The sequence below is a fragment of the Pezoporus flaviventris genome, unplaced genomic scaffold (assembly GCF_033815535.1).
Source record: "Pezoporus flaviventris isolate CSIRO_AGI_PZ_B2104156 unplaced genomic scaffold, CSIRO_AGI_Pfla_v1 ptg000066l, whole genome shotgun sequence".
Lineage (NCBI taxonomy): Eukaryota > Metazoa > Chordata > Aves > Psittaciformes > Psittacidae > Pezoporus > Pezoporus flaviventris.
The window spans coordinates 4394757-4406790 of NW_026892614.1; the positions used below are offsets into that span (position 1 = coordinate 4394757).

The window sequence follows — 12034 nt, forward strand, 5'->3', positions numbered from 1 at the left end:
AGACAAGGGCTTCAAAACACAGGAGGAAAGAGTTTGTAGGAAGTTTTAAACACTGTAAGATTAGACTAATTGCCACAGGGGGAAGGAGGAAGGAACACACAGGGAGATGGCAATTTGCAGGTAACCCATAAAGACCAGGCAATTTGGCCAAAACCAAATCTGTTTCATCTCCGTGCACATATTCCCACAGAATCTATGCAGAGTAAAAAGCCCTAGTTTTGCTTAAGAACAAACTGGCACAGAAAATTACAAGACAGCCGCAGGTGCCTATCAACAGGACAATGTAACATGTTTCACCTTTTTTTTTTTTCAAAGCAAGACAAACCCCACCGCTCCTACTCAGACTTCAATTCTGATTCTCCAAGAACTCTTCCCATGGCAAGTTTAGGAAATAAAAATCCTTACTGGATATTAACTATCACAAACTGTGTGGAGATAATGGATTTATCACTCCCCACACACAGCCCACTCCTCCCACCCCTCGAGCAATTTCTGCTTCCCCTCCCCATTTACAACTGTCTAATCCATCGCAGGTGTTGCACAGGCTTCGATCCCCATGGATCCTTCCACAAGCTGCTTCTAACTATAAAACCAATCTGAATATTCTGCCTGGGCAGTCTTTTGTTACTTCAGCAAACTGAATCAGTCCACAAAGGGATTAGATGAGTGTCTTATCAAAGGAATATGCAGCCAGGACTACAGAAAAGGGAGAAGGACCTCAACACCTTCTCCTGCCCTTTTTGGGAGCAGGAAGTGCTCAGGTCACCCACTGATGAACCTTTGCACTATGTTACTAGGTACTAAAATCACATTAAAACATATCTGAACATAGCTTTATAGAAAAGCTTTACAGTGAGCAAGTATAGATCAAGAAGTAGAAACACTTGCAAACTGTTGTTACTAACACGACAAAAATATCAAAACTTCAAAGAATACTAACCATTGGAAGAATGAAGCAAACTAAGCAATGTATCCAGTAAGTATCTAATGATGGTGCGTAACTGTTCTGTGGATGACATCTGAATCAACTCTTTTGGATCAGACTGCTCCTTCAGTGTTTTCCTGCTTGCACCTAAAGCAACTTTGAGTCTCTGAACAGCATGGTGAGCCAAGTTGAGTTGAAGCTGTAGCTGAATGCAGTCCTGATAAGCAGAAAAGACTCTGCTATCTTCTTCTACTGCCTTATCTGGCTTTCGTAAAAAGTACTGGGCATTGTTAGCGCTATTGAGTGGTGGCAGGTCAATACTCTGCAGAAGGATTTCTAACCGGTGACAGGCCAAATTGTACCTAAAGGGAAACATTCCAACAGACAATTCAATAGATACCAGCAAACACCAATACGTTTTAGTCATCCTGCCAGAAGACAACTTCTGGTCCATTTTGAATGCACTGTTAAAACAGTAAACCGCTGTAGTCTTTTTATTACTACTATAAAAGATGTTCACTGATACAACTCTACAACAAAGGCAGAGTCTTCTTTAGTCTGAAGACTATCATGGGAAGAAAAAAATAAAAATACATCTATAATATTATGATATCCCAGTACTTTAAGTTCAAATAATCAGGAAGTACATTCTTCTAACCTGCATTGTATGTCTTCTTGCAGTGCAATCATCATTGCCAAATGTTGGTCAATTTCTGGCTGATTTGCAGCTTCACCTTCTCTGAGGGGATCATGCATTAGTTTCAAGTCATTTTCAAAGGGTAAGATATAGGTATGGCCATAATAAAATCCTAACGGGATTTTTGCTCTGGCATTTGTGCTACCATATCGACCAATAACAGTGATCTGAAAGAGAACACAACTATACTGTAACACAATTGTATCAAAACAGGGAAAGTCAAAAATTAATTAAAAAAAATACAGCCAACTAAAGTTTGGTGTAAAGAGAACTTAAGAGAAAGTTCATATATTACCAAAGATCAAGAGTTTAGAAGATAGAGTGTGCAGTCTATATTAACTTTTACCTTCATAAACCTGCAAACTGGGGGTGGTAACAAGTCATGTAGAATAAGTGAATGCGTGCTAATGTCAGTAGCCACTACCAGTCGCCTTCCATCTACTTCTTCTCCTAAAGTCCAGATGTCAATTGACAAAGAAGCCAAATCTCCACAAGTGGGAATCAATACATCCGTCAGCAGTATAGGTCTTCCAAAATCTAAGGTCACGAATCTTCTTGCTCCTAGCGGAAAAACACAGGATGGCCTAAATACCAGTGTGTGCTAAACAGCAAAGAGATGTTACTTCTCAGACAATAAAGTCTTTATCTACATATTGTTCAACAGGCATGTATTTCAGGCTAAAAATAGCTGCACAATCTCAAAATATCTTACTACAGGTTGCACACTCTGAAAAGAAATTTTGGCTTCAACTAGTTTGAAGTTGTTAGACTTTGTAAGCATTACTTCAGAGCAGGCTCTCTGTCCAGAGTCCCTCAGCTCCCAGAACTTTTACCTTGATAAGTATCACTGAACACTGGGACTTAAATTTCCAGATACAACAGAAATGCAAACTGAGAAATACCTTTTCTTTGGAAAGCCAAGTGAGACTGCAGCTAAGCAACTTACTCAACACTCTGGAACATATTCCACTTATTTGAAAATGTGTCAAAATTGTTATTAGGAATTCTGTTTTTACCTGAGTGCATTCGCTCTATAATAATTGACTGATGAGGTGGAGGTTGAAGAAAATGTGAAGCGTGAGATATTGCAAGGGCAAGACCAGATCCAAGCGGATTCTGAGGAGTGGGAAAACATCAGTAAAATTAAGTCATTAAAATCTATGCATTTATAATCTGCTCTTGTCAAAAGACTAAGAAAACCTCTTGTGATTTAAAGATGTATCATTTTGACAATACCTTGTTACAGTTACATTTGAGCATGAACCATGAAAATATATTAAATACTAAGCTCAAAGGATTAATAATTCCTTATACAGTTAAGCTAGCTCCAATTAAAAGAAACCATTCGAGGTACTATTAACAACTCCATGCTTTCGTAAGTCTTCCTTTTCATGTAGTCTAAATTTAGTGCTGTACATTTCACATCTCGTCCAAATCAACAGTTTTTTACTAGCACCCAAATACAAATCAGATCCTGATACAGCTTAGAGCATTTTGTTTCCCTAACAAAAAACAAACAAAAATAATTACCGTTCTGGACTTGCTTGTATTTTTGTTATGTGCTGCAAGGTTAACTGTTGGGGGATCAATGACTGAACCAGGGAAAAGCTGAGCAAGTTCTGCATTAATAACAGCAGAAACTGCCTCGTTAGGTGGAGTCAAAGGTGGAGTCATGAATAGAGGAGTTGTTTTTGGTGTGGGTGGAATGACATCTGAAGGATGGATGAAGAACCCTGGGGCTGCTACTGGATTAGAAGGCACAGAGTTGTGAACAGGACCAACTGCTGATGCTGCTGCCGCTGCCGCTGCTGTTGTCTGATGCAGTTTTGCTTCCAGCTTAGCTTTCTGTGGGGAAAAATTAAAGCAGTGTATGCAGCAGATAATACTTGTGAATATAGCAGTAGTATTGAATTCAAGTGCAACTTTCATTATAAACCCAAATTTAATAAATCCAAGCTACCTTCAAAACAGGCATGTTAGATAGCCAACTAGAAGCTGAAAAATGAAATACAATTCAATTTAACCTTCCTTGCTGAGGAATGTGAGTAATTAATTGGAGAAATCAAAAATAATAAAATACCTACAAGTGAACAGTAAAACAGGGTCAAGCACAGCCAAGCTTCATACTGACAGCGGCTTTATGACTGGTACTTCCCTGTGTCAGCATTTGCACTTCTCACTTCAGTGGCCTTTTTCAATTTCAGACTGATACTTATGTATTAAGACTTGGTCTTGATTACAAACTCCCAACCCACCCTCAAAATAACAAAAAAGTAAGTCAGGAAGACCAAAGAAGCATGGGAGACACTCTCAGTATTAATAACAGTGCAGAGCTCTTCCTTCCTCACATACAGTATGGGGAAAAAAAAGGAACAAAATAAAAAAAAGGTAACTAGCTCTGTGACTACTTTCTCAGCTTTTGAAGTTTAGAGACACCATTAAAAAAATAGCTAAATAGCCTCCAACCTGTTGCTGAAGCTTCAAAAGCTGCTGCTGTTTCTCTTGCAGCACCTGGAGCTGTTGCTCGGCTGAGGCCATTGCATGAGAGAGAGACTGCAAAGCTACCTGGGCTGCTGAACTCAGTGCTGTCGAGGCTTCCCCAACTGTTCCAGAAGAGAGGCCACCAACTGCTGGGGTAACCCCAAAGGTACTCACTGGCATGAAGCAAACAAACAAAACAAAAACATGTATGTAGAAAATAAATGATAAAACACACCTTTAAATTAATTCCTTACTAATTGTTAACAGCCATGTAATAACAACAGGAAGATCTTTTATTCAGTTCTTGCTACAAAGTAGTACCGTCTTGAATTACAAAGTATATGGCTTATAGACTATGCACACTCATGACAGATGCAACATTCTCATTACAGTAAAGCCACCAAATACCCTGGAATTTTTCTGCCACATAAGGCTGCAAAGTAAAGATGCAAGCTTGTATGTTACCCTCTTTGATAGAAAAAAATTGATCCAATTTAATACATTTAGAATCCTGTTTGTTTGTTAAGCTCCAAGAAGTAACTATTTAAAAAACCAAAACACATTTCAACACTTACAAAGCTGTCTGCAATCTGTTTGGCACACAATGTTCATTATGTCCAATTAAAAATAACTGTATTGTGGAACTATGCTAAGTAGAAAAAATGAAAAATTGTATATACCAGTAAACGTACTTGCATCGTCCCTTTCTATTCTGGTTCCATCACTTGTTGAAACACAGGTAAAGTGCAGAGGTTCAACTTCCAGAAGTCCAGTAAGGGAAGTAAAGCTACCTTCCGCAGCTGCACAGCTACATATTTTCCCATTTCCTGAAAGAGAAATAAGTATCTGTACAATGAGCTTATGTTTTCTTGATAGTGACATCTCAAGTCATGAAGAGCTGAAAGGAACAACTAAAGATAATCCACATATTTTATTACTTCACTTTGTGGAACAAACACCTTAACACTATCACATCCACAATATAAATGGAAATATATTTTTTAATGGATAATATTGCCAAATCTGAGCAGAGTACCTTAGTAAATCACACTAACAAATGTGACAGCAGTAGCATAGTGCAATCTTAATTCCAGATAAAAATTATACATGATGATCTATTCTGTCCGCACTGTAAGAAAATTATCTTGCAAAAGTATTGATGCTACTGGAAAGAAGAGAAAGGAAACAACAGACCAAGATCACACACACAGTTAGAATAAAAACTAGGCTACTACTCAATATGCTAACAAATTCACAGTGATGTATGGAGGGAGATGGGAAGGAGATGGACAAAAGCATACAAGAAAAGGCAAGGAAAGAAGTCACTATGACTGGTGAATTTGCTTGCTATGAAAAGAATTTCCTGAAAGGTAAAAACTATCTCATTCTTAGGACATTCCAAGGCCTAAAGATTCACTTACAACCTAACCTAAGAGGACAGATATAAATATGCTTTAAGGTATTTTAATGTGTCTGAAACAGAGAACATCTCATTAAATCTAATATTTAAGTAAAAGAGTGCCATGTGGCAGCTTGCCAGCTTCAGAAAAATCCATTTAGATTTCTCTGTCTGTGAGGTGGTTGCTACTTTAAATGAATAATAACACATCTCAAGGAAGCTGCTCAACAGAAGGGACAGATGCTTCCTAGACGATTCAGACTCAGGGAACGGCAGCAGCCTTCCTGTTTAATCTCTAGCATTTTCTTAGATCTTCCACAGCATAAGAAAAGAACAGATAACAAAAAGAGCCTTTTTTCTTGCCCTAAGGGCTACAGGATATGTAAGAGATCTCAAGATGCAAAGAATATCTTGAACTTCATTATGTACAGCTATAAAACAGGCGGCAAGTATAAAATCCTATCCTCATTAAAGGAAAACAGTATAGTAGAAAGAATTACTAATTCTTCCACAATAGGTAACTGTAAAACATACATACCTGATAGAACATCAGACAAATCAATTTCATCTGACTGTACTCCAATGCTGCTGTTATATATATTTTTACAAGAAGAGCCACTTATTTCCAAATCAAACAAAACTGGATCAAAAGGCGAACTATATAATCCATATCTGCAAACAAGACAAAGAGCACTATTCAAGCACCAAGAATTTATATATAATCATTTATAGGAAAAGGCCAAATATTTAATCATCAGGTTTTACTGTATTCCAAACTATTCTTGACATATCTTAGAAATTACCATGTATTATATTTCATGAAAGTGATTTATTAGGTGACCTTTTCAAACAGCTTATAATGCTAACTAAATAAGTAACTCTTTGTTACTAAGTTGTTCTGAAGATGTAATACTGTCCTAGAGACATAACACATAATCACACTTGGATATGGAAACTAGAACTACAAGCCTCAGACAATTAGACACAGCAATATGCATGCCTGCATATGATAAATCAGACATTTATCTGAAGTCAATAAATACACAGTGCTGTTTTCCAAATCACCAAAACTAATTCAGCCTCAGCCAGCTAGAGTAAGAAGAAAAAAGGAAATGCTGCTAGGAATACCAATCAACACTTGTGAGTACTCTAAGTATCTCAACAGAAGATCTTATTATTCTTACTCTGTCAGTAGAAAAAAAATGACACAATCACTCAGTTAACAAGGTAGTCCCCAATCAATTATTGTTTTATAAGCCAAGAATAAGAAAATTCAGAGTAATAACAGAATCAGTGTTGGGTTCTTTTGTGTACCAATACCTATTAACAGCAACTGGCAAGAGGATTAAAAAATGGAAATCAGGCCAAATTATTCAACAGGATTAGAAAGAAAGAATGCATCTGTGTAGATACAAAAGTGAGAAACATGTAACATTTTGTGGTTTGACTGGTAAGAACCAAAATACAAAATACTTTCATGAACACACCAGCAGCAACACAATGTTCCTCTGCCCCCTTTTCTCTGCCTTGGAGCAACTTCTCTGTTCTTTAGCAGGCGAGGAAAGCCCCCAGCAACACTGAGAAGGCTGGAGTGTTTAAGTGCCTTTTTTGCTCAAGTAGTCACAAAAGGATAAATGTCTACACGAATACTTATAGTATTACACATTATATACCAGCAACAAGGCAGGACACGCTCTAGACATCTCTGAATGTTAAAATGCCTCCATATTAGTTAGGCTCAATGCTTTTTGCCACGCAGTACTAAGACTAGTCAGAAAATGACGTTCTAAAGAAGGACAATAATCACTTACAAGCACCTAATAAGGTAGAAAAATTAAGATGAAAACTTTATATTAAGAATAACAACTATTAGATGAATCCAGGTTGCCCTCTACAAGCATGGAACATTGTATACTGTACATCTAGCAAGACTGATGCTTTGCTTATGAAAAAGGGCCATGCAGCAAACATGAGACAACATGCTACTGTATAGTGGTTATTAAAACACACAAAAATGGTCAGACAAAATTCAGTAGGGTACTTTCACAACCTGTTTTAGAGCTCAGATTCAGAAGCTTAATCTACTAGGTCAGTTCAACATTAAAACTGCTTACTTGCCTGATGTAAGTGAAGAGTTTGATTTATTAAGCAAGCAGGTGATAAAACATAAAAAGGGGTTATAAGACCTTTGTAGAACTGGATCAGAATTTGAATGTATTGCAGAAAGTGAAATAATCTGGGTTGGACAGAATATATTTAAATAAGCACAGTGCCTTTTACTGATCTTCCAACAGGAATGATGAGGTTCACAGTTTTAAAATACATTAGCAATACTTTCCAGAACAGGATATAGAAGATACATCAATTAAAAAAAACAACGAAGAATGGATCAACAATGTCACATAAAAAGCCCCATCACCCTATTCATCTATGAGTAATGAATGTAAGATATGTGAAATCTCTTCTGCTTCACTCATCAGTGATCTTAACTGGAACAATGTTTACAATTTTGTGTACCACAATTCAAAGAAGATGAGGACCAAAGAAAACAGCTGAAGCAAATGCTTTAAGAATGACTACAGATCTGCAAAGGATGCAAACATCCTCTAGACATCCAAAATTTGTTAAGAATTAAATATCACTAGGGGGGACAGGACACAAACATTAGAAGCCTTTAGCTGCAGCAGAATATATTTCAGATTAGATACAGGCAGAAGGAAACAGTTCAAGTCTTAATGATAAGAATAATTAAGCCATGTAATACCTTAAAATATTTAGAATAATTAAATTCTACCACTACTTTAATCAGATGCTCTCAAGAACAGGCTGGAGAAATTTGTCAGATTTGCTAGAGACAAACCAACCTGCTTTACTGTGGGACAGCCTAAAATATTGTCTGAAATGCCTTCTTTTTGTTATTCTCTGAACTGCAAGTCATGTAACACAGCCATCTGGCCTTATCCTTGCAAGTTTTACTTGCTTCACTGCAGCACAGAATAGTAAAATGAGTACTACTCTGCCTTAAAACAACATGAATGTGCAGGTCCTTTAAGTAGACGTCTGCTTTTATTTGATTAACAAATGGTTGGCTACTGTACCTGGGAACAATAACAAAGAAGGAAAAATCTGTACTAGAAACTCTGCAATGTAAATGCACATAAATATGATAAAATACAACTCAGGGAGAGGAGAGAAGGGAGAAAGAGTAAAGCAATGGGTACCTACTAAATTATTAAAAAAAAAGGTATTAATACTTATCTTCTACTTAAAAAAAAAGAGAGAGAAATTACACTATTCTCTTATCTGTAGACACATGAAGAAAAAGACAGTAAATTCTGTCTAAATTTGTAAAGTAAGTCAGGGAATAGTCAGTCCTTGCTAAAGACAAAAGCTACCGTAAACAAATATGGGATCAGATAGATCTGTCTCATGCTATTCTTATCCTAACTACGGGGATACAGAGTTAGAAAACAACTTTAATTCAAAGAAGAAAATCAGTAAAACACTATCTAGAAACATTCAAAAGTGGGAAACTGGAAAGGAAAAACCCTCTATTTCAAATATGCTGTGTAGAGGAGGTACTTGGAAACATGCTATATAAAGGAATGAAAAAATTCCTACAGAAAGGTGCAATTCTACAAAAGGCTGGAGCACCTCCTGTATGAAGATAGGCTGAGAAAGTTGGGGCTGTTGAGCCTGGAAAAGAGAAGGCTGCGTGGAGACCTCATAGCAGCCTTCCAGTATCTGAAGGAGGCTTACAAGGATCCTGGGGAGAGACTCTTCATTAGGGACTGTAGTGGTAGGAAAAGGGGTAACGGGTTAGAACTTAGAAAGGGGAAGTTTAATTAGATATAAGGAAGAAGTTTCTTACTGTGAGGGTGGTGAGGCACTGGAATGGGCTGCCCAAGGAAGTTGTGAATGCTCCATCCCTGGTGGTGTTCAAGGCCAGGTTGGACAGAGCCTTGGGTGAGATGGTTTAGTGGGAGGTGTCCCTGCCCATGGCAGGGGGGGGGGTGGAACTTTATGATCTTAAGGTCCTTTCCAACCCTAACTATTCTATGATTCTAGTTCTTGAACTCTGCACAAAGTCAAAACTATTTTCTACAGCTGTACCAAATTAATCCTTGCTCAAGCAATATGGAAAAATCCTACTATTTTAAATGGCCAATCGTTTTTTAGAACACCAGAGGATGGCACTAGCTTCTGTGCTCATTTTTATTAAGTTTACAACCACCACATTTCTTAGTACCTTGTTTGAAGTAATGCTTCCATAGGTGTTAGACGATCCTGCAACTGTCGGGACACAGCAGTTAGCAAAGATGCACAAGCTGTACTACATCCGGCCAAATCTTCATCCTTTACATAATTCAGCAAGACAAAATACCAATACACAGATCCTGCATTGAAAAAAAAAAAAAAAAAAAAAAAATAATTCAAGGTGAAACATGATATGCATTTTCCACTCAGAAAGAATACACTGATGCATAATCAATGAAGTACCTAATGTTTACTGAATCCAGACTAGGAAACATTCTCCCCCTCCACTTTTTTTTTTGGAGATACTTGAATTTAGAATCATTCTCTAATCATTACTTTCCACAAGCACTTCAAATTCTCTTATCAACTAATTCATAATTGAAGAAAAAACGGTTTACAAGAGACAGCTTTGCACATAGTTCTTTCCTTGATTCTGCCCACTGATTCTACTAAGCACAAGAATCTAAATGCTCTTGATACACTAAGGTGCTAGGCTAGGGGTGCAAATTCCTTCAGAGCCAAGCCTTACTCTATATTCAACTCTTTCAACTCTTTCTCTGTTTTTGGCTGCTGTCTCCTTATTCAGCATTTGCTGGAAGCACTATTTCCTTTATAAATCAGTTCTGGAAGCATAGTGCAGTGTTTCTGTACAGAAACACAAAGCCTGGCTTTCTCCTCCAACTCTCCCTAAGCATTCCACACCCTAAGTAGCTGCACGATAAATGTTTCTACCTGGATGGTAGCACAACCAGCATTTTGGACTGCAAACTAATTTCCCTGCAAGACCCCTTGGTGATGCCAAACTAGATGCAGTTCAACAATGTCATACTGTGAAAAACACAAAGCAGGTCTCGCCACCCCAAATATGAGTACTAAAGTCATCTTCCTATTCTATCTGGCACTCAAAAGGCTTCAACAAGGTCCTAACATACCATTACTCTGCAGTGTAGATGAGGTAGGAATTTAATTTAATTAAAAATTTCTTTTGGGCGCAGAAGTAACAGAAATGGATTGCTAGATGGACATCATTCAGATAGCCAGGCTCCTTGGAATATATCTTCTAATTTTCAGAACAGACAATCCTGACTCTCACAGAATGTCAAGAGAATGTGCTGTTGCTGAACACCTTTCAGTGCCTTAGATCTCTGTTCTAACCTAGCTAATTTGTTTAAAATTCCATCATCTACAAATGCATACTTCATACCTGGATATTATCTATCAGACTACTCCAAGAAGCAGTTTTTACTAACTGAATAATTATCTAATTCTTATTTCACAAGACAACCGAATAAAACATGCCAAACAACAAATGTACTGTGCATTTTTATGACAACAAACTTTGTATACATACCACCTGTTGCAGCAGCAGGCAAAAGAGGCATATTGTCAAGTAAAGCTTTTAGAAGAACTGATCCAAACCCTTGCTGACTTGGGTCACACCTGCCATTGCTACAAAGAACCACACAAATACTTTAGCATTTAATGAAGTAAGAGCAAATTGTGAAATCTCCCCCATAAGATGATGTTGAAACACTGATGTTCTTTGCAGTCATAGCCTAACATGTTTTTCCTTAGCAGATCTTCCAGATCTTGTTGCTTTATGAATTTTATGGTAAACGATAACGAACACACGTTTACAATTCAGACCTGCATGCAACCCTCCAAAATATACATAAAATATAAATATATAAAAATATAGAAATAATTAGCACTGACCTGATGCATAGTGCAAGAAATCGTGCACATTTGTGAGCTATGCTCCGCCCAGCTTCAAAGAAGCAAACACGTATTATATCAGAGACACATCTACGTGTTTTAGAAAGCAAGCTATCATTTCCTTCCTTTGAGCTGTAAAAACAAGTTGCATATTTTAGAGAACCGTATAAAACTTCGTTTTTTTCTAACAGAGCTAATGCTGAGAAATAGCCATGTTATTTTAAACACAAATTCTCTTACCTGCCAGGTCCATTTGAATACACTCCAGCCAGCCAACAAAGCATGTCTAGTACAAGACTCTGAGCATGTTCTGTAGTCAGACCATCATCTGTCTTCTTGCAAAGAGTGGTGAGCAGCTTCTCATGGAACTCTGAAAACTGTAACATGGCACACCGTTGAACTCTAGGGAGAAAGGGAAGGAAATGAAAAACAGAATTATCCAATATGGCCATTCTCCCATTAAAGTGTCCCTCCAGCTTTGCATCCTGTCTTAGGAGTGGCAAAAAAAAGATGCCTATATAAAAGTAGTACATGAGCATATGTGATATTTTCCAAGCTC

The 12034-nt window shown here is 37.5% G+C and overlaps 1 protein-coding gene across 7 annotated transcripts in view; it reads right to left on the bottom strand.

Moving 5' to 3' along the window:
- The window catches only part of BIRC6 (baculoviral IAP repeat containing 6), a 172296-nt gene that overhangs the window by 114070 nt on the left and 46192 nt on the right, over nucleotides 1–12034 (bottom strand). For 5 of the 7 annotated variants that reach the window (XM_061471035.1, XM_061471034.1, XM_061471030.1 and 2 more), the window contains exons 18-29: nucleotides 11716–11877; nucleotides 11476–11607; nucleotides 11111–11208; nucleotides 9752–9899; nucleotides 6041–6174; nucleotides 4784–4930; nucleotides 4089–4276; nucleotides 3153–3467; nucleotides 2639–2738; nucleotides 1969–2183; nucleotides 1584–1789; nucleotides 941–1287 (exon numbers count right to left, since the gene is read on the bottom strand). In XM_061471035.1, coding sequence (XP_061327019.1) covers nucleotides 941–1287; nucleotides 1584–1789; nucleotides 1969–2183; nucleotides 2639–2738; nucleotides 3153–3467; nucleotides 4089–4276; nucleotides 4784–4930; nucleotides 6041–6174; nucleotides 9752–9899; nucleotides 11111–11208; nucleotides 11476–11607; nucleotides 11716–11877 — 2192 coding nt within the window. The remainder of the gene's footprint in view (nucleotides 1–940; nucleotides 1288–1583; nucleotides 1790–1968; nucleotides 2184–2638; nucleotides 2739–3152; nucleotides 3468–4088; nucleotides 4277–4783; nucleotides 4931–6040; nucleotides 6175–9751; nucleotides 9900–11110; nucleotides 11209–11475; nucleotides 11608–11715; nucleotides 11878–12034) is intronic. The other 2 variants (XM_061471032.1, XM_061471033.1) reach the window with 1 other exon arrangement.